The sequence below is a fragment of the Lissotriton helveticus genome, chromosome 2_1 (genome assembly GCF_964261635.1).
Source record: "Lissotriton helveticus chromosome 2_1, aLisHel1.1, whole genome shotgun sequence".
Taxonomy (NCBI): Eukaryota; Metazoa; Chordata; class Amphibia; order Caudata; family Salamandridae; genus Lissotriton; species Lissotriton helveticus.
In genome coordinates this window covers 842,053,504-842,079,301 of record NC_136059.1, presented here as the reverse complement: position 1 = coordinate 842,079,301, position 25,798 = coordinate 842,053,504, and the positions used below count along the sequence as shown (strand labels likewise).

Genomic DNA, 25,798 nt, shown 5'->3' with positions numbered 1-25,798 from the left:
CCGACCCACGAAAAGTGGGACCAGTCAGAAGAGAAGAAATACGTAGGATGGACAAAGCCGTCAACCAGAACACAGGAAATACTAGGAAGCCGATCCCCCCTGTAACGCCAGACAGAGGGTGAGGCCGAAACGCCAGACAAAAAGGGGCGGAAACACCATAGCACAACGCCGCAGACAGCATGCCAAAGCTGGTCCAGCGATGCGGCAAATACTGAAAGTGACAGAACCTGGAGCAGCACAAGCTATGCCCAGACAAGATTAAAGAAACTGCACCAACGGCAAACAGCAATGCCAGGAAAGTCGAGGAACCTGCAAAAAGGGGGGTCCACACCCTCCCAGAATAGGACAGAGCTATACAATAGCTAAAAGTACCCAACTTAGGGTAGGACACGTCCCAAAGAAAACATGGGAACCACTCTTAGGGAAAAAATCCCGCAGCACAGAACAAGAACATAAGACCTGCGGAAGGAAGCACAGCCGGCTTAGCAATCATCCCAAAAATACACACTTGCCAAAAAAGAGCTGAACCAGCAGCCAACAGAAGATGTTAACCCACAAAGAACATACAAATGGGCCACTCAAAATACCAGATTCCAGGGAGCAGGAGGGATAACGCTTCCCATCAAGCCTTGGAGGAGCAACAAGACAAGCTTACGGACCGGGAGGAGGACGTAGTCCCGCAAGGAGATGCTGAATGGCAGAGTCCGCAGGAGTGTTAAACAAAAGGACCCCATCAAAGGGCCGGTCAACCACATGCTCCCTAATATTCTCAGGAAAAACAGCATCTCAAAGCCAAGCGTGGCGGCGGAAGGCTACAGAAGAGGCCATAGCACGGCTGAGAGCATCAGCAACATCCATATCCGCACAAAGAATAAATGCGGCTAACTCTCGACCATCCAACACATGGTGTCATAGATCAGCACAGGCACCCTTATGGGGGACATGATAAAGAAGAGACTCCACAGAATCCCACAGGCTGGAGGTAGCCTTCACCAACACACAAAGAGTGTTGAGCGCCCGCAAAGCAGCAGTGGATGAGGCAAAGGTGTTACAACCCCATGAATCCAGCCAACGGGCCTGCCGAGGGGGAGGAAACAACACCACAGGCAAGGACAGAAAAGCAGTGTGCAAAAGAGAGCCCGGAGTAGAAGGATGGAAGGAAAGGCAGACTGGGTCGTGCGGAGCAGGACGGTGGCAATGCAGGAGCGGCTGAGGCCCCGCATCACCCATGGCAGGACACCCCCAGAAGAGAGTTGTGGAGCGACGATTCACAAGGAAGGAACAGCTCCCATCCACCAGAGCCCTGGTGGAGAACTTCCAAGAGATTATCCGCAGGGAATGGGGTGACGGGGTCACCCATTCGCAAAATGCCAGCGCCCGTGGAAATAGCTCGAACGAAGGCGACAATGGCCTCCGTAGGGCGTCGTGGGGGAGAAAGCAATTCCTCCGTGGGCGACGGCTGCAAACTGAGCCGTCCGTCCCAAAGTCCAGCTAGAGGGGAAAGCGGCCAGCCCCTGAAAGGTGGGGGATCCACTGATGATCGGGGGACCTGAGGAACCCCCGGGGAATGCGGTGAAGCAGGTGTAGGAACCAACCGCGAGCTGCGGAAAAGAGGGTCCGAGGACGGAGGCTGCGGGGAGGAGCCCTCCCTGGAAGACGCCGGTGAAAAAGCAACAATGTGGCGCCCTGTCTCTGGAGAAGAAGAGACCAGGAGATGACAAACCTCTGGAGAGGAAGGAACCTTTGGAGACGAATCAAGGACCCGACGCCGGTACAGCGCGATCGGCGCCGGAGTGGACACATGCGGCGCCAAGTCGACCTCCACCACCACGTGCTCCCTAGGAGAATGGGGCGGGGTCGGAGCCGGTTCGGCAAAGGAACAGCGCCGAAAAGGTGCTGGCTTGACCTCACATGGGGCAGCCACCCGCATAGAGGACCGAGAGGGGCTCGGGAAAACAGCCAAGGCCCAGCCTCTGGCGCGGCAGCCCCCTGCTCAGAGGGCTGAGGAGAACTCGGAGACAAGACTGGAGTCCCAGCGACCACCTGCAAAGCCACAGAGAGCCCCGTAGGGATTTGCGACGAGGCAGTGGCACCGTGTGTCGAAGAAGGGAGCCCCTAAGGACTGCACCTCGACGACACCACCCTACAACCTGAAGCCGAACCCTTCGGCGCCGGGGCCGAAGCCGCCGGTGACTCGACGGAAGCCCCAGCGTGAGGCAAGGGATCCGCAGACGTCTCAGGAGGTGGTGGTGGAGGAGGAGGAGGAGGGGCCAAAGAAGCCTGCAGAGCCCCAGCATAGGCTGTCATTTGGGCCCTAGTCGCCCCAAAGCCAGGAAACGGTGGTTAGGGTGGCAACAGACTAGGTCGCACGGCCCGAGGGGAGCCCGCGCCCTCCGCCGAACGAGGACAGGGCCTCAGAGACAAGCTGCAGGACCTACCAGTCAGCGAGTAACGCCCTTCGGTCCATGGCTAAGGGCGATGCCGCAGGCGGAATCGGCGGCTCCTGGCTTCCGAGGCAGGGGACGGACACTGGGATGACACCAACCTGGAGACGCAGGCCGACAGCAGTTTCATCCGGAGCTCCTGCCGTGACATCGGTTTGAGGCACTGACAGGCGTCGCAGTCCATCGAGTCATGGTGCTCGCCCAAACACCACATACAAATCGGGTGAGGGTCCGTCGCCGACAGCTGACATGCATAGGAGGTACACGTCTTTAAGCCCGAAGGCATTCGCATACTGTTCCTCTACACAAAGCGTGAAAAAGAAGGCCTGAAAACAGGCCAAGACACGATCCGGATCTGCATTGTATGCGGAATAGAGGAAAACTGACATTGGCGCACCGCGTGGGGCTTATGTGACCTTGCTGACGTCACACCTGCGGACGACGTCAGGGCGGAGTCACGTGGTACCGCCCTCCGTCACGCAGAGGTGCTGTGGCAAAGAAAAATTTCCGGATCCAGTCTTACGCCTGGGGATAATTCTACGTTAAGGAGTCTGCTACTAGTAGTCTTTATCAGATATTAGAATACCAATTTCCTAATTGTGATTCTCTCCCAAATGCAATTAGGAAAAATGGCATTCCTGAGGCATGAAACGCTCGAGTTTCATTAGAGATTCCTAGTGGGTCGCAAACAGACCTACTTAATGCATATTACGGTAGGTCGCAATTTGCGACCTATTAGGAATCGCAGCCATCACATGGATTGTGGCCTGCTGAGGTCAGCAGACCACCATAACTGTGATTGCTTTTTGACAAAGCAATCGTTTTCATTTTTTTTTTTATTTTAAATGGAGCCAGTTTTCTTTAAAGGAAAATGACATTTGTTTGAAAAGAAAAAATGAAACTTTGAAGTTTCATTTTTTTAAGAGTAGCCATTGGTCTGGGGGTCCTCTACCTGCTCTTAAAAAATATCTTTATTTATGTTCTCAAAGGGGGATGGAACCCGTGGGGAACCCTTCCCCTATGAGATTTGGTTACCACCAGTTTTAAACTGGTGGTAAAGTATTCCTGCTGTGGGACCGGAATGCGGTCGCAAAACGGTAATACAGGTCATATTGATTCGGTATTTGGAGGGGACGCCCTAAACAAGCCCCTTCCAAATACCAAATCGCAAATGCAAAATGGATTTTGGTAACAAGTTATCAAATCCCTTTTTGTACATTTAAAAAAGCATTTTCCTGGTTACAAATGGTCAGATTCTGTGATTCGGGCCGTTTGTGACCAGAAAAATGCTTTGTACATCTGGCCCAATATGTATATTCTATCTGCTCAGAACAACTTCCGAGCCTAATAGAACAAGTACAATTTCTCAGTCCATCTAACATTTGGAGAACAGGATGTCTATTAAATATTCCAAGATACCTAAATCCGATCATCAAAACAATTCTATGACCAGAAAAGGGGGAGAGATCCCTAACCAATATATTTAACACATATGGGTATTCTACAACCTATGATCCAAGGATAGTTTAAAGTGATATTAAGGAGGAAAACAACCGCAAGGCAACCTCATTTGCTGTTAGTGGTATGCTTCATCATAGGGTCGCATCTTGGTTCCTATAAACCAGGATGGGCTCCACCAATTTCCAGGGGGGCACTTATGATATTTTCCTACTGGGGTCTTTTAAAGGATAATGGGGTGTCTCTGGGGTATGATGGCCCTACACCTTTTTTAGTGTCGACATGTTTTAGCCTGTTTATGGCCTTTAATCAAAAATCTCTCCCTCCATCTCATTATGTTTCACTGTCAAGTGTTATGCCTGAAACGTAATCAAATTTTGCTTAAAATATTGCCGGGCTTTTAATTTATTTGTAAAGTGCAACACCAAAATAGAGTACAAGCTTCAAGACACACGAACCGAGAACTGTCAATATATTAACATTATAAAAAATTGGAGGCCCAAATACAAAAACGAACAAAGTATGAATCTAAAAACATATGGTTACAAATTTGTTCAGACTTGTCAAGAGGGACACCAGGTCAGAACAGACCTGTAAGTAAGAAGAGAACGCTGGGGCATGACCGATGACTTATGGCGTAACATACTTACATATTCCCTACTGGCCGTCCGTATTTACAATCACCACGGTGCAGGCAGCACTCCAATACCCTGAATTAGTAAAATAGGGACCTTAGACTGCTGGTGGAATCAATCAGTTGTCCAATGAGACAGCAGGGGCTAGCAGCTCCAACAGAGTGTGCGGAAATTGTACAAAGTGCCTTCACATAAGTAACAGAATCATTGACTCTGTACAGCTCAAATGCGGTTCTATGCGGAGCCATCCTTTATGAAGGGTGACAAGTGACCTGCTACAGATGACTCCCTCAGTTATCAGATTTGAAAAGCTTCTGTGAGACGGTCTCCCACTAGTGGTGAGGACCAGCTGCGAGCCATTGGGCTCCGAAAACACCGTGAGATCCTCGATAGTCGACTATAGGAGTGGGGCGTTGAAACCTGGATCGGTTGGAGGAAGGAAACAAGAAATGGGCCAGTCAGTCACTGCAGGATTGGCGGAAGCCTCTAAGAGAGATAGTGATAGAGGGACAAGCCTAGTAAGCTGGAACTGGAGCTATGTAGTTGATCATGAACGCTGAAGTCCAATTGCAGTAACACATATATAGTTCTTCTAAACTACCCCTGTCTCCAATACTTACACTAGACCGACAGTAAGCATGTACAGAGCAAAGGGAGAATGAGAAACCATCTGGTATGAAAATGGACCCACTAGTCAACATCCAAGGAGAGTAAGAGAACATAGTTGAGACTGAGCACCTTCCTCTAATGGCAATAAACAGACAACATACACTAAGCGGCAATAGGCATCCTGGGAATCACTCACTTCAGGCACATCAAAAATGCATGTGCTTATCGACAGGTTGAGGTTTTATTTCAGATTTAATATGAAGTTGACTGTGAAGTGATCACCCGGGACAGCAAACACATCAATGTGATTTTTGACTAAGTGGTGTGATGGAGAATAGAGAGTGGACTAGCACAGCACTAAGTGAGACAAGTGTGGATGAAACCTAAGCCCATGGCACTGGTAGGGGACCCGGACATTACTTCCCAGAGCTGCATGTGAATTGCAGGTGCTCTATGTTGCGGGCAGTGATATACTTAGGTTTGGGCAAAGCAAAACTGTTCCCTGACTGATATAACCCAAAGTAATAGTTAAGTCGAAGAACGCCAAGGGCATGAGGGGTAGTGGGGGGAGAGAGCATGCACTAAACTATCTTCTATTTAAGACCAGCTCTCTCTTCAACAGTGCTTAACATTTTTACAAGACTGGGATAACCAACTTTGTAAATTCGACCCTCAAAAAACTATTTTTCCTCAGATCCCATAAAGTCACAGACAATCGACCCAAATCCTACCAATGACCTGGCAAATCTTGGCTTCATCCCCACTCTCTTGGGTTCTCTCAAGACTCTTGGTATTTGGATTGTATCCTCCCTCTCCATGACAGCTCATATGACCAATTTTGCCTGCTCTGCCAATTACTACCTTCACCAGTTAAAGCAATTAAAGTTTCTTCTGTTATCCAAGACTAAACATGGGACTGATCATCTCCAGGATGGACTCTAGTAATATAATGTCTTCACAAGAGGGAGAGCGAGAGAAAATCTGTCGAGTTCCATTCTGCCATATTCACTATTATCACAGAAGAGCAACTGGGCAAAATAGGAGAAGGAAGTAAAAGGAGAAGGAAGGAAACGGACATGGTCCCTCTAGGATGCTACTTCCTAGGTACACCCAAAGATACTGAAATAGACAGAATTGCCAACACCCACCAACTAGTCCGAATGATGTGCGCTTGGCAGAATCGTAAATTTAGCCCATACGACATCTGAGATCGCGCATCATAAGACTGCTTAAAGATGGTCCGATAATAAGAAAAATACCAGAAATAAGAGTCAAACACAGCCCAACAGTAACCACATCATTACACCCCTATACCTCTCACTCATTCAAGACCTCTGACATTCCCTGGATCCAAAACAGGTGGAATACCCGATGAACCTTGATAATGCCCACTTATTCTAGCCACTTCTCTAGAATCATGTTGTTCAAAGTTTCAAAGTTAAATATATTTAGATGTACACAGTTCCATTCTACAATATACAGCTTTGATCCAGGTTGATGATTTTATTGAAGTAATTGTTAATGCTATTTTGAGCTAGGCGATACCGCAATGCCTACTGCCTACATGTATGAATTTGAATCTGGACATGGAATAGTAGAGAATAATGTCAGAAGCAATATGTCACTAACTCGTGTAGAGAATAATTTCAGAAGCGATATGTCGCTAATTCATGTGTTACTAAGGGTTGGGACAGAAAACTCCTCTGCATTGTAAGAGATGTATACCACTTTCCTGAGTGCCCAACTGCACTGTTGTTTGGATCTTTTAATGCTGATTTTTTTGTTGTAGGCAAACACGGATAATGTGTGTGCACCATGAAATATGCCTGTCTCACAGATTGCATTCTTGTTGGACATGGTGGGGTGCCCAAAGTGCTACCGCCGTCACCAGGATTTAGGCAGCACAGGAACTAGCGGGTGGTCACTTCGATGAAAGGTGGTACACTGTGGTTTGGGCCATTTGGGATCCGGCGGACTTGCTGCTACTGGCACTATGGCAGGTTCTGATTATCAAAAAGGAGAACAGCGAGGCTTGGCAATCAGGAACAGTTTAAGTTTAATCAAGTGGCGGGGAATAGCAACCACATCTCTTACAGTTGTGTGCTGGAATTCAATTTGCATTAGGTACATGGCATTCTTTATAGTGTACTGTTGGTGCAATAAAGTGCAGCTCCTCCACCTTTGGACAGGAAATACTGGTACAGTGGGTCATAAATTATGTGCTTAGATGCTTGATCCTACTCTGATAGAATAAAGACCAACTGGAGGTCACATTCTAAGGCAGTCCAGGTGGCCTGGTGTATCATGTGTGTTATCTAAGGTGACACTTACTTCTAGGCATTGTTTGGGCTTTATCCGAGGAATGCAACTGACCGGCTGCTCTGGCATCGTGTCCTTGGGCCAAACACAGGCCCTCTGCTGTGCATTTATTTGTGTTTATGAGTGTGTGCATCTGACTAGTTTCTTTAGGTATTACATCATGGGGCCATATGTGATTTACTGCTGCAATCTTCCACGTGTTTTTGAGGCTTGTTCCATATCTGGTGTCTCCATTATGGGAAAGCACTATGGGTGAACAGAGAGCTGCTGTGTTATGTTGATCTGATAAAGAGTCACTCTGAAACCGTAACAAGTGTTTTATGGTTAATTTGGGTAGCACAGGCAACAGTTGTTCTTTAATGTGCTAGACTACTAAGAGCAGGACCGTTCTATAAATTGAGCCAATGCTAAAGTTCCCACTCTGGTTGAGTTATCAACTACTACTCTCGCTGTTTGTGTCTGTGTCTTGCGCATTAGAGTTTCTGGTTTCTGGCGTGCTTATTTCCTTTGGCATTGGGTGTCCTAACCAGGTGCATTCCCCCTATTTTATGTCTAGGCTTCTTCACACAGGCACATATTAGTGGTAGGGTGCGGCACAGCAAGAGCAAGATTACAATCACTGGTAACAAGGCCTTGCATAGACCCACGATTCACATTGGTACTTAGGCAAACAAACATGTGAACCATTCTATGTCTGGGGCACCTCCTTCTTTAATCATGACTTGCTGTAGGTTGTGCAGATCTTGAATGGCGATTGACAGTGTGCCATTGTCAAGGTCTTTCATGGGGATGACGGTACAGCACGCTGTGGCGCATACACTCCCTTCCATTGTGGTCCTTATGCCCAACACATGCCAGTGCTGCATCACCATGAGGCGGATGGCGCACATTTTTTTTTGATTGCGTTGAGGTTATCTTCAGTGGTGTTCATCATTTTCAGCAGTTCCCACCTGGTGATCTGCAGTCACCAAGCGTTGGCCTTGGTTTTGATCCTCCTACACCTATTTGCGCATCAGTGAAGAGCAGCAACTCTTCAGGAATGTCCTTGAATCTGTCCCAACCAAAGTACTCAGCTGGTGTATTTGCTCATGGGGTGGTAATGTAGTGCAAACAGATCTTGTAGGCTGTTAGAGGGACACCAGTATGCAGACGCTTCTCCAGGCTGGGACGAGCTGGGTGTAGGCCTGCTCACCACATTGTCAGTAGTAGTCCATCAAGGTGGAGGTGCCCCACTACATATATTTATTATAGGTTATACTCTTGCAATTGCTGTTCAACCCGAAGTGTATAGTCCTGTTTGCCTTAAAAGACAAGGAATACACTGGTAGCTTCCTAACCACTATGGGGGTTTCCTTACTCTCTATCCATGTATAGCCTCCTGCCTCCGAGTTCCAGGTGTCTTGGTAGTGCGTCAGTAGTGTGTCATTCAACTTGCCTCCACGGGACCTGTTGTCACATTTGTTCCCCAAGTTGATGGCTCTACAGGTGAGCTGAACATTGGGGTTCCACTTGTTGTTCATAAACACGGCTCTAGTTACACTGAGGGCTAGTCTTGGTCCACAGGTTGGTACTTGTGAAGACACATTATTGCACTGGGCAAAGGGCTTGGTGAGCTCCAAGAAACCCTTGTGTGGGCTGTGATTAGGACCTGTGTTCCAATATAGTATCTGCCCCTTTTTCTTGAGTTTAACTAACTCAGCCAGGATCTCATCCTGCTCTGTCAGGATGTAAAGGGCTTCAGGTGCGCTATCGTTCTTGGTTAGGTTCACTGTAACTTTCTGTGGTGCTATATAGTTGGGCTGGTGTTTGGATTTTATTTGGCATGGGTATAAGTGTATAAGACACAAGGTTTTGTTGGGGAGTACCTCTTGGGACAGGTATAGTCTATCTGGACATGGGGTATCAATGAGCAAACAAGGCAGGAGTTGGTAGATGTTTGGCTCTGCATTGATGTCATGTGCTGATACCAGGTGTTGTGCAATTGTGCGCTATGTAATGCATGTGGGATGCCATCGTTGTGTTTGGAGAAGTTGTACATTAAATGGGTTAGATCCAGGAACTCACGATGGACCACTTTACCTGGTGACCTTGACTAAAACTTGACCTGTTCCTGTACAGTGACACATAGCGGAAAAACATCAGAGCATATAGGGCAAAAACAATACACAGGTGAATATTTTGAGTCTGGGTATGAAAGAGTCAATGTAAAGTCCAGGGGGTGCCCTATGGGCGCTTCTGTCTCCAAAGAGTCCATAGTTCATATTGGAAACGTCTGTGATGGAGACTCCTTTGGTGGTGGTGATAGTGATGGGACCAAGCGAATATCTGACAAGTCGTACCATGACCCTTTCCCTTCAACCTTGACAGCTGTAGGAGTTGAAAAGACTACTTTGAAGGGTCCTTCAAACTTGCTGTCTCTCTACTGGCGATGAAAGTTGCGGATCGGGACTCAGTCACCAGGCTACGCGATTGTGTAGGGTAGGCCACCAGAGGTGTGCACCCCCTTCATTTGGATAACCTGTTTAGATAAGAGTCTACAAGTTTTGGTCAGTTCAGAGATATATATGTATACATTTAATTACCTAAGGCCTCAGAGCTGCACTTAGTTTGGTTCTGTTCTGAGGTATTGGCGTCTGAATTGACCTACCCGGTACTAGGTGATTAGGGGTGTGGGGAGTGTCAGGTGGTGGTCTCTGCTTGAAGTGTTCCTTCGAATGAACAGGGCTAGGGGCAAGCAATGAAGCCATTTCTTACCTGTGGTGGTGCACAGTTTGCAGAGCTTGGTTTTTAGAAGGCCGTTGAGGCGTTCCACTACGCCATTGCTTTGACGGTGGTATGCCGAGACCAGCTTGTGGGTTATGCTCATCAGGGTACCGATGTTTTTGAACATTTCATTTTCAAAATGTTGCCTGATCACATAACCTTTGCAACCCCCCACCTGCGCCTGAGTTCTTGAACCTCAAAAGTAGCTGCAGCTTTAGTTTCGCAGTGTGCCCAGGGGCCCCTTCAATCCACCTAGAGAAGGGGCAGACCACCACGAGTAGATATCTGTAAGTGGCACACCTGTCGATCAGGTCGATGAAATCCATGTGTAGTACCTGGAATGGGCCAGAGTGTCTCGGGATAGATGATGCTATGACCTGCAGTGTGGGTTTAGGGGAGTGCAGCTGGCATACTGTGCACTCATTTAGGTACAAAGAGAGAATGTTGCCATGCAGGTAATCAATGATTCTAGTTGGATGTGGATGAACATGCTCTCTTTAGAGGTGTGTGCTGGGAGAAGGAGCTGGTTTAGGCCCGTGTAGAGCAGGGTCTCCCTGTAAAAGTGTCCATGTAGATGAGATTGGGAATCTAGGGGATCCACACAGACCCACAGACTTCTCACTCATGTGGGAAAGCTGCTTCCTGTATTTCCCTGAGGTATAAGCTAGCCATCTCGGTGTACGGTAGTTCCGAAAGTGGTGAGGAGTCCTCTGGAGGTTGCTTCTCAGCCTCCTGTACTGGTAACTCGCGGATTGCTCCTGTAGTTCTGTAGGCCACCTCATTTGCAGCCCAGTTGGTGAATATGTTTCCCCGGGAGATAAAGTCCTAGCATCCTGAATGTCCGGTGCACTTGACGACTGCTACTCGTTTTTTCAGAATCAGTGCGTTGATGAGGCGCTCTAACAGATCCCTGTGCATTACTAGTGTTTCATCAGATTTGAGGAAGCCCCTTCTCTTCCATGTATTAATACTGGCATGTACAGTAGTTGTAACATAGTCAGGGTCTGAATATACTGTGATGATGTCCCCTGTGCCTTGAGTTAGAGCCTCAATCAGTGCCACCAATCCGGCTGCTTGTGCAGAGAGGCATGGGACAAATGTCAGCTCTGCTTTACTTTTCAGGGAATCGGAGGATCTCGTACTATTTCCGGTGACCACTGCTGCCCCTGTGCCCAACGCCTGTTTCTTGATCTATGACAGAGGAAATATCTATGAACATGACTTTACTATTGGGGATCGCGACTACTTCAGTCCTGGCGGATTCATCTGGTGCCTACAACGGGCAGCTGTGGACTTCCTGTCTTTTTTTTTGTACTTCATGGGCAATGAAGGTGGTTGGGTTGATGATATGGCACCGCACTATGTTGCACCGCACTATGTTGAGCGCTGGTCTGGCTAGCATAAGCTCATATTCTGAGACTTGTATGGTGGTTGGGGTGTTTTTCCCCTTCTGTATGATCGCAAACACTGCATTAACTAGGAGACACAGTACCCTTGGGGTATGTGCCTTGAGCATCTCGTCATTCGGTGTGTGGGAAGTGGTTTTCCTTTAATAATTGGTACCTCATGGGTAACACATGCAAGGGAGGAATAAAGATCATTAATGTAAAGAATAAATAAAAGAAGGGCCAGCACACACCCATGCCTCACTCCACACTGGATACCTCCTGAGACTCCCCCTGGGAATTAATACAGACCGCGGCCCTCATGTCACTGTAAAGGTAGCCAAGGAAGTGCACCAGCGCTGTATCCAAGCCCTGAGCAATGAGTAAATGCCACAATTTAACCCAGTTCATATAGTCAAAAGCGGGCAATAGATCCATGAATGGTAGGTAAAAAGGGGACTGCTGGGACACCGTATATTTTCCTTATACAAAATTAAAGGTAAGGCACTGCTCAGTGGTTCCTATCTTGACACTGATGTAACACTGAATTCCCAAACTATGATCCTGTTATAGATAATTCTACCCAAAAGTTTTGCTGTGGTGTCGATAAGCAAGATCGCCCGGTAACAGCTAGGCAATGACCAATCTCCTTGTTTAAAGATCGGCACTAGGAAGTGCCCCATTTCTCAGGGAGAAGGGAATGGGGAAGGCTGTTGAACATTGGTGCCCAAAATGTGAAAAGTTTTATTAGGTCAATGGGCACCCATCTGGGTCTGGCACCTTGCTCCACACACAGAAGTAAGGGGAAAGGAGGAAAAGTCCTACTTCGACCTCCAATATCACAGAATTATCACACACTGAGAAGTAGGAAAATAAAGATGCCGTTTTTTTTGAAGAGGTGAAAAGACAAAACACAAATGTTGGAAAAACTGCCCTCACTCACCAACGTTTGTGGCATGCTTCATCATACGGCTGCTGAACTCACCTCCGTGCAAAGCCAACGCCAGAGGTGGAGCAATAGGATGCGGGAGACAATACAAACACAAAGGATAATAGGGATCAAAGGAAAGTGCTGAAGTACAATGTTAAAACTAACTCAAGGATCTTCAAATGCCTATTTTATTAGCGGACCCCCAGGTTAGGGTTAAAAAGGTTTGAATAAACCAGTGGTAGGTGGTATGCTAGTCAATTATGGACCCTCTACCCCTCCACTCTGCAAGGCTGTCGACATGTTTCAGCTGGATAGCGCGTCTTCCCGGCTTTCTTCAGGACTATTAGATCTCTATGTTATTGCCCCTGTCTCCTACCTTAGGGAGTAGATCGGAGTTCTGGCCCGTGTAAATACGCAGGTTGTGTAGATCTCGTAATCACACTTTACAAAAAATCGAGTTTCACTGAAGTTCATGTTCAAAATGGCGGAGGAGCGAGGACGGCTCCCTGTAGTCACACATTCGTCAAGGTGAGCCCGTCTCTGGAGCTGTGTCCCTCCCAGCGCCCTGCAGGTGCCTTGCCCCCAACACTTTGATTAATAGCATCCTCAACTTCCATCAAGGTCATCTGAAAGCGAGCAACTACACCAAGATATATATCAAAAGGGATAGAGAATGAGGGTGCTGCATATTGTTGGACCCGGTCCTTTGGGCAGGTTCACCCCGTGACTTTTTGCTTTTTCCTAGCCTGTTTTTGGAACCTGGGTTGGTGATTTTAGGCCTCTGCGCACTTTTTCACTGTGGTACAGTGTAAAGTGCGTGAGCTTTCTGTGTATGGATGGTGAGCGCCCTGCCCTCCCATAGGAATGAATGGGAAATATGTATGCCCATGGTAGATTCCTGATGCGTGGGGAGTGCAGGGGCGAGTTTGATATGTATGAACTCGTGAGAATGAATGCTGCAGAATGGTGTATGCGGCATGGCTGTATCTAGTCCAGAAGCGCCACTTTTAGAAGTTGGCATAATTGTGTAGTGAGTCTGCTAGCACGGGATTGGCTGATGGGCCTGGCCCAGGCATGCCTGGGCCTGTTGGTAGATGGACTGTCTGGAGGAGGGGGGTCTGAGTCAAGCCGTAGATGAAAGGCCCCCATCTGCTGTTAGGGGGGAGTGGAAAGAGCTCTGGTGGTGCCAGGCTGTGTCTGTCGGCCCACCCTGGATGACTCTCCCTCCCGATGGCCCCCTGTCACCTCTGACCTGAGGCTGACAGGAGAGGGAAACCAGATACTCCCAGAGCTTAGGGCTCGCCTACACAAAGACTTCTAAAGACTTCAAAGCTTTTTCTGTGGATAAGAAGGGGCTCTGCCCCTTCCAAAAGGTTCTTGTCTTGTTCTTGTTTGCTGGACTAGGATCTATCAGGGGTGGGCGCTGCCCAGCCCCTGGATGCCTAGACTCCTGGGGGACCCCTCTGCCTTGCTGGGCTGATGGGGGGACTTTGCTTGCCCCCTTGGAACCTCTGGGACCGTGTTGCAGCATGGAGGAGCTGCATTTGCTTGCAGGAAGCGCTGTGCTTCCCCCTGAGCGCCTGGGAGCGCTCTGCCTGATTTCTAGCGCTGTAGAGCGCTTTATTTGGATTATAGCGCTGTGGGTCGTCATTTAGCGCTGGGAGCGCTTTATTTACATTGCGAGTGCCCACCTCGCTTATCTGTACTTGTATTTCGGCTGCCCGCGCCGATATCTTTAATGCCTGCCCGCCTGCCTGAATCGGGCCGCCGCGGAAGTACCTGGCCGGCTGGCCAATCCCAGCGCGGCCGGCCGGAAGTCCCGCCCCCGCAGCCCGGGTGCCGGGAGATGATCACCGCCGGGCCCGGGGAGAAGAGGAGGAAGAGTGATGGCGGCAGGTCTGCAGGGCTCCCGTGAGCGGAGGGAGCCCTGCAGCGAGAGGGCGGCCTGCAGAGAAGAGCCCCCGCCGATGACAGCCGGTGAGTGCAAGCGGCTGGGGGGGGCTCCGCGAGGCTGTGGTGGTGCCGATGTGAGGCACCAGCTGTGGGCCTGAAGATTGGGCGGCCCCGTATGGCAGTGGGTCGCCCCACCGTGAGTACAGAGCCCGCGAGGGGCTCTTGAGGGCCCGCCTTGCTTCGTGTTGGTGCCGGTTTAGAGGCACTGCTTCAGGGCGGCCCCGGATGGCAGCGGGTCGCCCCAAGGGTGTGTAGAGCCTGAGACGGCTCTGGGGGCATTATCTGAGGGCCCCAAGAGGCTCCGTAGGGGCACGTGATGGCTCCAACGATGGCAGAAGAGCAGGGAGGGGCGCCGGGACACATTGTCGGTGTCCGCCCCTCCCCCGTAGCGCAAGCTCGCGCTCATGGTCAGTGTGAAGCCACGAGGGCTTCAAGGGCGGCCCCAGTTGGCAGTGGGTCGCCCCAACGCTTGGAGAGTCCAGGAAGGCTCGAGGGGGCATTGTCTGCTGAGCCTGAGAGCTCCAACGTTTGGCTATTTACAGTAGCAGAGCCTGTGTGGCTCCAACGCCTGGGGCATGTGCGATGTGCCCAGAGCCTGTGTGGCTCCAGCAGTGGCGCAGTTGGCGCCTAAGGGCCAGTGAGGGCCTTGGCGCAGTTTTGTTGTTTTCCAGCTGTCCAGCACTTTGTGGGCAGCTGCCACGTTTAGGCTTTTTGTACTTTGAGACTGGCGCTGCATGGCAGCGCACCCTGACTTTGGACTCAGGGCATCTTTGCCCCACAAGGCCAGTTGGCCTAGGGACTGCCACAGGTAGTGGCTTATGTAGGGTTGGCGCAATGCGATTTCTATGCTTTTAATAGTAATTGCCTACTGTGTGTTTTTGCGCTATTGACTTATGTTATGGCACCTCTGAATGTTTATGCATTATGTGTCTTTCTTTCCAGGCGCTGCACCTCTGAATGTTTAGTCATCCTGTGTCTTCTTGCGCTGCACCCCTGAATGTATTTTACTGCATCATGTGCTTTATTCTTAACACCTCTGAATGCTTTAGGCCTCATGTGTTTCTCTTTATTACTCCTCTGAATGTGTTCATGCATCATGGGTAAGGTGTTCTGGTTTATACCCCTAAATGTGTTTATTCTTAGGTGGTTGTCTTTTCTACTCCTCTGAATGTAGGTTTATTGCATCATGAGTAATGTATTCTTTCTTAGACCCCTAAATGCTGTGTGATACTTAGGTGGTTCTTCTTTCTTAGTACAGGTGGTCCTAGTAAGGTCCTGGTCCCCTGCGTGACAGTCTCCCAAGGAGTTTAGGGTTGCGTAGGTGGTACTTACCTGTTCCCAGTAGTTACTGGATGTGATCTATAACTGTTACTTTGTGTTACAGTGAAGTTTATATACTTTTATTCCAATTTCTGACAAGTATGTCTATATCTGCAAAGTGTTGATTCAGACAGTGGCCCATGTGGCCCTGTCTTGTAAATAATCCCTTGTGAATATTGCCGTGCCAGTTGGCACAATGTACATGTGTAATTTCTATCTGATATGTTTTGACAATACAAAAGTTATTTTAATATACCCTTGTGTGGAGTCTCTTTTGTGGTGTACCTAGTATGTTGTTGCTGTTGTGCGCTGACGCAAATGCTTTACACATCGCCTCCGAGTTTAGCCTAGACTGCCCGCGCCATGCTACCTAGAGGGCGAGCAGGGGTTATCTTGGCATGTGACTTCCTTGCCCTGACTGGAATGGTGGTTTCTGCCTGGCTTTGGCATCAGCCTTAGCCTACCAGAAATAGCCGGTTTCCAACACATATATTTTGCTAAAGTGCTCCTCCCAAACATTACTGACAATATGGCAAGAGATATAACTAGAGGGCCTAACATTTTGTTTTAATTTCAATACAGTGGAACAAAGCAACTTGGAATTTATCAGTTGTGAGGCTTGAGCTAGCCTTTCCCATTGAGTTCCAAGAACATCTTGCCAGCATTTAGCAGTGTTTATTTTTTGTAATGCTTCCATAAATGATCCACTACCACAGAGTTCCCAGGTTTGGAGACTATAGCTTGGTGCGAGGCCCTATTTGCTGCTAAGCACTCAGAGTTAAACCATCTAGAGGTGCATGATAGAGGGAGTGAAGATTTCAGGAGAGCCTTCCAGGTCTCTGCACAGAGAGCAGTGAAGGCCTCCACCACCAGATAGTCTGGACCTCCATGGACAGATAAAGTAACCAGCTTTAAATTTTCCCTCACCATCTTATGAATAAAATTGAGTGGTATCCCTCAATTTCAGCACCAGGCTCAGATTCAGTGGAAGGTTGCAGATTGTATGCCCCAATATCCCGTCTAAGCTTCCCCTTGGATCATAGTAATAAAGTGACTTTGATGGGATTATGGTCAATAAAATTAGAAGGAATGACCGCTCCATAGGAAATTAGATCCCCCAAGTTACGGGTAACGAAGACGTGATCTATTATTGCAGGGCCAGCTCTACCCCTAAACGTAGGAACCTTGTAAATGGACAGACCCATGGATGCCAAAACATTAACCAAATCAAACGGGGCAAGAAGTGACAGTAGTTCTGCCCTTTATGGATAAGCATTGATAATGTTATTAGGTCGGCAGGCCGCTAATTTAGGGTCATCGAAATTGAGGGGGAGCCACACATTAAAATCCCCAGGCAGGCAAAGATAAAATGTTAGCCCGGAGGGCTTCCAGATTACACGCCACTTCAGAAATAAATTTAAATAAAAGGGCGAAATTTGGTGTTGGGAATACAACTGAAATCATTACTATAATAATTAACAATATTCAAACTCAATACAGTCCTTACAACTTAAGCCTGAAAACTGCTGCTGTTAGTTTCTATAACTTTAACCAAACCCCCTGAAGCACACCCACAATGAGAGGGTGCAGCAGGAACACTTAAGCTTTGGAACCATCTGCAAATACAGGCCGTGTGTCCCAAGCTTCCTGGATTAATACAATGTTGAAACCCTTAATAAAGTTCACCCAATCAGGTATAAGTAATCTTAGACATGAGGCCGACCCCATTCCAAATTAACAAGTTGAGTGCGCCCTTACTTCTGTCTTCGACATTGATACTTGTCCTGGCATAATCACCTCTAAGTGTACACATACTTTCACTGAAATGAGGACATGATAATTCAGAGGTCCGGCCCACATGCTCAGCCACACCAGTGGAGGTGGTAGTTTCTAATATGGATGTGCCATTATTAGTGGTTACCTGCTCGCCCAGAAGAAAAACCCCATTGAGTGACTCAACATTTTCTATATTGTTAAGGGTAGAAAACTTTAGCACAAGGTACGCTGCAGAATATGCTTGAATACTGGGCAGGAGCAACACGAGACAGGGCCAAAGGTCTATAAAAATGTCAAAGTAGGAGAGTAACAACTGTAGTTTCAGTACAACTATTGAATTCTTTAGTGTTCAATTTGTCTCATACAACAACATGTCTACGGAAATATACCACAATGCACTCCCCCATGATATTTTTATTGGAATGACCAAGCCAGCCCACACTCCTCATCATTATAATCTTATTTTGGCCCCAGGCATTAAAATGTTTGTACTTGTGCAACCAATGTGCAGCCTAGTGCCGAATCTGGTCCCAAGATTCCTGTTGACTGGATCTTAATGCTAAAACCAGAACATAGGGGCTGGTGGCAGGCTCAAAACATCTTGACAGGGGACATCAGCAGGAATATTCATAACACAAGCAAGTGGGGCAGAAGCTGGTGCAGAAGGACACGACTGAGAGGATTGCCTACAAACAGCGGAATTGTTTGGCACTTTATCTGAGGTTCCTAACATAGTGTTTAGAGGGGGAACTTGGATGCCCTCACAGACTCCGGTGGCATGCTGGGCCCACCCTTCTGAACTGTAATGCTGGACTCCATTATGAGGGGACGACAAGATACCGGAGGATCGTTGTGTATGTTCCTTGTATGCTTAGTAGTAGATTGATTGGCAACGCTAGCCAAAAGATCCTCAAGCCGATCTAATCAATCGGTCAATGGTTTTAATTTGTCCTCAAGAATACCTCTAAACTGAGCCCGTAGCGATTCCAATGAGACAGAATCAGATGACGTGGAGCCACACTTCTGGCAGGCAGAGGACTGTGTTAAGATTGAGGGATGTGTTAGTGTGGCAGCCACGAGCTTCATCCATGATAGTAGTTGATTGCAGACACTTTTGGTAGGACATGGTTGTTTCTGCTTTATAGATCCATTACTCTCCGGTTGCCTTTTAGATTTCGCTGAGACAGCAGGGGTGGACTGCAGGATTGAATGGTCGTCCAATTCCAGAGTAATCATGATAGTATCAATAGTATCAGCTACTTGACCACTGTGTGTTCGATTAGCAGTCAGCGGCGATTGACGGGCCCCCGCAACAGATAGCGCACTAGCAATCAACTTTGGTATCAATATCACACCCCATAATCCAAGGAGCATCTACACGATGAGCACCATAGACACTTTTGACTAAAAGCCTGAAGAGTCAAAGGGGAAATCTTCAGTATGGTTTAATAGAGTTCATTCACCCCCCCCCCCCTACCCAGACAGTCTTGACTGCTCAACTCCAGCTACCTCTGAGAGTCAAGTGTAGAAGGGGTAATTCGCCCAGTTGCTCAGGATCTATATTAGGTCGGGCCGGGTCATCATAAGTAAAATGCCTCAACCAAAACGGTTTGGCCCAGTAGCCCCTGTGTGCCCCGTGGCCCTATAAAAGGTATTCTGACATTATGTTCCCAACCAAGAAATGATGGGATATTTCCTATAGTGTACAAAATGTTGAACGTACCATGGTTAATGTTTGAAAGTACATTGAAAGGAATTAAAAATGTTAATGAAGCCGAATTAAAAAAAATGAAATTAGAACGCTACATTTTTCTATAACCATAGGATTTGTTTTTTAATAGAGCCCAAATATTCATCTGGATAGATTTGGAAACCCATAGACGTTGCTGCCAAATAGTGGGTTGTGGCGCAACGAACAGAACACAGCTGACCACAATTCTCACCACCCACAGGAATGCCTGCTGCAGACTTCCAGTTGCTTTTTAATCAAATACACAAGCATAAGTCAGCCCACTGATGTATACTTTACAATTCCAAAAGCAGGACTCTGCAGCTGCATTGCATTCAATGTATAGCAGTCTAGAGTGATGTGTGCCGCACGCCTTCCATAAGTTCACTCTTGTCTCTTTCATCAAGTGGGTCCACAAATTCTATTTAAAATCGCAGTGTAACACAGCTGATGCAGTTTTTATCAGGAGGAGGAAGGGTCACCCAGCTGTTTCTCATCTGTATTTCATAAGTCTTCGTTTACACTAACCTTCTTTGATCTTAACTGGTACAGTATGCCTCGCATTTGAATCTGCCATGGTGCACCTTCTCAGACCCTGGAACATTATCTACCCTCAAACTGCTCTTACTACATGGGCATCAGCAAATGCATCCAGCATTTTTCCGATGGCGCCTGACTCGCTAGGTCTCCTCGTCAACGGTGTCTCGTGTTCCAGTAAGCTGTTGCATATGTTGTGGTTAGCGGCTACTGGAAGGCACTGCGCTATTTCATTGCAACCAGCAGTGCCATTTCAGAAGCAAATCAGGGAATGAGTAAAAAACAGGGACAAAGCAGAGAGATCCATCTTCATTTTGAGAGCTTACCTGATCTATCTTCATTCTGGGAGTCACACCGTCGACACAACTCAGGGATTGTCTTAAGGGACGTTACTGAATACTGTCCGGGAACAAAAACACAAGAAAGGTTTATTCTGCTTTTGAAAAAAACAAAAAACACATGCATCAACAACTCCCCCCTTCACTACAGAGAATATTAAACTGAAAATGAGGACATTATGCATGGGATCCTGATCTGTAGTTACAAATTATATTTTATGTGTAGTATGTTATTGTGTGTTATTGGTATTTGCCTAGCACATAATCTGCCACCGGTATGGTATCTTAGATACATGCATAAAAATGCCAAAATAAGAGGTCCTTAAACAGGATGTTTGAGCAATACGGTGTTTTTGTTTTTCTTTACTATTAAAAAAAATCGTCAAACATTAGCCAAAATCGCACAAAAAGGATAAAATCTGGGGACATCGCATTATAAAAGTAGGTTTATGCTCTAAGCATAATGACAATGAATGTTATGCAGACTAACACAATACATATTATTTAAGCATACATTTTTAAGACATTGTGCGACATGACAGCACTGCTAGCTAGTGTAGGGGAGCTTTGAGGATCACACAAAGCAAAGGTTTTGTATATTTTTAAAGATGTTTTTCAAGATTTTTTTTATCGGGTTTTGGTTTATACACGGCTCTTTGACCCTGAAAATGTGTTGGCTAGGCACAATTTCCAAGCAACTTTCGCTGAGTTAACCCTAGATTTGGTGTCTATGGCGCAAACATACAGGTACAAATGTTACCGCGTGGGTTCGCTTATTTCATCTTTCCTTTATAACATCCTGCAAATCTTGATGATTCATGTTACGAAAGCGGCCTCCGGGAAATAAGGTAACTTTCCTTGAGTCCCCAGGGAATCTGGTAGCTTCTTGAAACCAGCTGGTGCTTGTTAAATAATTACATGCTCTGTAATTGAATGAAAATTAGCCAATTGTGGGCGGAATCGCCTGTGTTCTATAAAATACCACACAGAAAAGATCAATTTGCTCAACGTGGCTTCTTATGGAAAGATTAGATTTCCTTTTCGGGTCCAGAGCACAGTATGGTGAAATTGTCCTTTCCTAGGCTTTAGTTCCCTCAAGTATTCATTAGAGTAGATGTGGGTTTCCTCTTTAAAGACAGCATTTCTGAATTCATCCATTCTGAGCCCTTTGCGACCTTTTGTGATAAAGATATTTTAATTTATGTTTAGTGATTCCCTGAACGCCAGCACCAAACAATTCTACATGTGCCAGGCCTGTAGAGTTCACAAAGTAGAGAACTACTTTGGAGAAGTTAAGCCCGTAGGCTAGTCAGTTATTTTTCTCTGAAAGGAAAGATTTGCTTAAAAAACCTGGAAGTGTTATACTGCTTTTTTGTTTAGATTACTGATAAACTCTTAGCTCTAAAGGTGCCACTCCTAAATTTGGAAATACCCATCAAGCTTTCAGCAGCTGATCTCTATTCACGAATAGGAAGATACAAAATAAATCGATCCTTTACATGGAGTGAGCACATTAGTACCAAATGGGTTTGTGTGCTACGACTACCAAATATCTTCGCCATAAGAGCCATTGCCGTCTTCACAAAGTCCAAAGTAATACTAGGGGGGGGGGAGGGTTGGAAGAATAGGGTTGGAAGAATATTCCCCCCCCCCCATGTGGAACACTGATGTGATTCACAGTATCTTTTTTTAATGACGGACTGCATCAGTCTAGACTGGTTCAGTCAGTTTGGGGTGGAATTCCACCCTTTCACTATTTCCCAGTACAGCAGATTTTGTTATAAATGATTTATTTTTTATTTATTTGATGCAAGCAAACACCCAACCATAACTACAAGGTCTCATTCCCCAGGGTGGAAAACCTCCACGCAATATGTCGAGCTTCTGCACCCACTTATTAATTAACAACAGTAAGATCCAACAAAAAGTCTCCATTGAGTAAGGAGTCTGAAAAGCACAGGCCCCATATTTTGAGGCGTTTAGAGGTGTAGCCCCTCTTTTTGTAGATGTCTTTTTCAGCTTTGCAGAAGTAGTCCATTCCTCTCTTCGATGCAGATAGTTTTTTGTTTTTTTTACGGACCCTCTAGCACCTGGCTATGTATTTTTTAGCTTTCATATATCCGATTCCAGTAAGCAATATTTACTATCTATGGTTAGCCCAACCCTCCATAATCCCCAGTAAGGTCACCCTCGGAGCCAATATCTCTGTGGTCTGTGTGTGATGTGTAATGTAGTTGTGGTCTGTGTTTTAGTAAGTGGCTATGACCGGACAGGTCCATGTAAGGTATATGAACTACCAATCTAGATCTTTGTATCACCAGGAGGCCGGTGATAGAACCATCTCAATTTCCACAGTAGGTGTAGGCTGTATTATGTGCAGTGAAAACAACTGAACTGTAGGAGTCAGAGAGTCAGTAGTCATGCGACTATCTTGGCTTCTCGCCAATCATCATCATCTAGTGCCCAACATGCTCTTCCCACCTCTTGCAGAATGAATGAAAGGGGTCCAGAGTGTGTACAGGACCAAATTTACTTAGCAAACAAACTAAAGGAAACTGCATATTTTGTTCTATTTCATTTTGACGGATCATTTTGCCCAACCCTGTTAAGCATCGTAGTCTGCCAGTCCTGCAGTTTCTGAATTCTGTCTTTTTATGGATGCCAACAATTAAAGTACTACAATAGCCATAACGTATTCCAATAATTGATCCAGCAAACACCCAAATAACTATAAATAGTTACATGCTGGTTACGCATTACTGACCCGCTTTTGCACAGTCAACTGGGGGGGAAACACATTTTTAAAGTTACTAATTTTTAATAGAAATACCCGTTTTTAGAAGCATACTGTTGCTGCTACCTTGTTTGAAACAAAACTGCTTGACGGCCGTCATTACAGTCATAGTAGTGAGCAATCTAGTAGTTTATGGGCTCAAAGGAGGGTTATAAAATAATAAAACTGATGTGACTGCACTGCGAAAAATGGGAAGCAGCTACAGCAAACTTGAAGGACTTGGACAACTCTCTCTGGAGAATGACCAGACGCTTGACTGGAAAGACGCAACCCACCGATACAAGGAAAGACTCACCTGGCATGCAGCAAAAGGGACAAGGCGGAGTTCTTCGCGGACACGCTGGAGGCATCATTCAGGCCTGACCAGGCAAGCAAACTAGCAACAGAAGTCGAACAAGAGGTCACTAAGCACCACCTAGAGCACCCGCCAGAAACAGAAGCTGCAACCGTTGAGGAATGTTCAACTGATTAAGAACTAGCCCTGGTAAAGACAATGGAAAATGGCAAGGCTCCAGGAAAGGACAGAATACCCAACCAAGCCATCAAGATGCTCCCAGATGCCGCAGTGGATCGTCTTGCTGAGATCTTTAATGCGTGTATGCGGCACCAGTACTTCCCTAACACCTGGTAAGAAGCAAGAGTCCTTGTTTTCCCTAAGGCTGGGAAACCACTACGAGATGCTGCAAACTACCCCCCAATAAGTCTGCTATCTGGCCTATTGAAACTCTTCGAAAAAGTTATTCTCGCCGTCTCAGGGATCAATTTGTGGGCCATTCCTCTTTAATCTAGTCACAAACGATATCCCCACGGACTTAAAGAAGACAGATATTGCTCTTTACGCCAATGATGTTGCAGTCATCTCCCAATCTTTCAGCGAAAAGGAAGTGGCTAAGAACCTTGAGACATCACTCATCAGATTCTCTGATTGGTACAGCGACTGGCAGATAACTCTGAACACAAGCAAAACCACAGCATCATCATTAACCAGAAAGTAGAACAGGAAGCATCCTCAGATTCTACTCAATGATGGGGAGATCAAATGGGAAAACAACAGCTCCTACCTAGGGGTGACTCTTGACTCCAAACTCAGCTGGAAAAACCACATACAGAAGATTTGCCAGAAAGCAATAACCAAACTGGCTGCATTGTACCCACTCCTGAGGACCAAGTTGATGCCTATGCAGAGCAAGGTGCGAGCAATCAACGCAATAATTTGACCAACAATAACGTACGCTTCACCAGTTTGGAGTGGTTTCCACCTAAAGTACCAGAAAGGGTAGAACGGTTAGGCTACTCTCTAAATACAAAAAGTGGAACAGCCGCATCAGGAATTCTAGGTTATTGGCCGCCAGGGACCATAAATAATTTTATACTACCTTTTCTGAAACTGACCACAAATCTTGCACTAACTCACTCCAATTTCTTCATGCTGAGGGATTTTAATATATGGGCAGAAGACACTACACTGACCCAATGTGGATAACTCTCACGCTCGTGTGGTATTTTAGGATTTGAACTATTGTTAAAAGGTTTAAAACATCAAGGGGGACACACCCTAGATTTTGTACTACCCCAACAGACCTGATTACAGTAAGGCACATGACACCTCTAAGCTGGTCAGATCATGTAGTAGTAGCTTTTGAAATATTTAGGCGAGGAAAAGAAAATAGCTATGAAGGTAGTTCAAGGAAGAGCATGGTACAAACTCTGTACTCTGTGGAGTAGCCACAGAGGAGGTCAACCAACTGATCCTTGGAGTCCAATTCTTTGTCCCAGGTACAAGAGAGAGAATGTCCATTCCTTCAGTGTTCCTCTTGGGGTACATACAGCAGATGTAGTCCTCTTCAGATCTTCTGAAGATCCAAAAGTGTTCTGAAATAGCTGCCTGTAGGTGGCAAATGTTTGCCTGACACTAGCTAGTGGTTGGGGCCATGGCTTGCTGCTCCCTCATCAATACGGTAAATGTTCCCAGACCTACGTACTTTAGCAGTAGATCCTCTGTACAATACTGTAAACAAACCCAAAATGAGATGTGCCAGCGCACATCCAACATGGTGAAAGCCATTGGCCACACTAAACTTGGAATCTGAGGGCTGGGTGTGTGTGAAGAGTATACTAGGTTAATCCTAGAGTCCTCCCACTTCTAACACTAAAAATCCAGTTTGGCTTAGGTACTGTCCCCACAACAAACCAGAAATCAGCTAGGACAAAAGCAGAGTCCTTCTGCAACCAGAAAAGGGATCAACAAGAATTGTCTTGGCATCCCATTCTCTTCATTTTAAGTGAGGCCAGGAGTTATATGTAAACCCAGAGACAGAAGCCTGGATCGAGAAAAGCAGGTCCTTCGGCAACCAGTCAGGGAATCCACAAGAATAGCCTTAGCATCCTGTGTTCTCCCTTTCAAGTGGTATATATTGCTCAAAATACCTGCCAAGCATGATTCGACATTATACTGTCAAACGAGGCCCACAGCTCCAAGTCTGCACATTCTGTTGAGCTCGAAGTCGTCATCTCTGCCCATTCAGGTCAGGCTATTCTTTGGTCCTGTGAGCCATTTCACACTTAATTCAAACCTATTTAAGGCTAATTGCGGGTTGAGAGAAGCTAGAGAGCCTATGCAAATTAGCCTCCACGAACTTCAGGTTGTACAAAAAAGTTACTTTCTAAAAGTTCATTTTTCTTAATATTTATAAAAAAATCCTAATGGACTATTGAAATGGATTTTTAATAACTATTCAAATTAGATGTTTATTTATTTTTATAGCTGGTCCCATTTCCGAAATACAGTATTAGTATTTAATATTGCC

The 25,798-nt window shown here is 46.5% G+C and overlaps 1 protein-coding gene across 4 annotated transcripts in view; it reads right to left on the bottom strand.

Annotated features, from left to right (window-relative positions):
- The window catches only part of SNCAIP (synuclein alpha interacting protein), a 401,816-nt gene that overhangs the window by 163,765 nt on the left and 212,253 nt on the right, over window positions 1-25,798 (bottom strand). For all 4 annotated transcript variants that reach the window (XM_078675567.1, XM_078675566.1, XM_078675568.1 and 1 more), the window contains one exon: window positions 20,186-20,258. In XM_078675567.1, coding sequence (XP_078531693.1) covers window positions 20,186-20,258 — 73 coding nt within the window. The remainder of the gene's footprint in view (window positions 1-20,185; window positions 20,259-25,798) is intronic.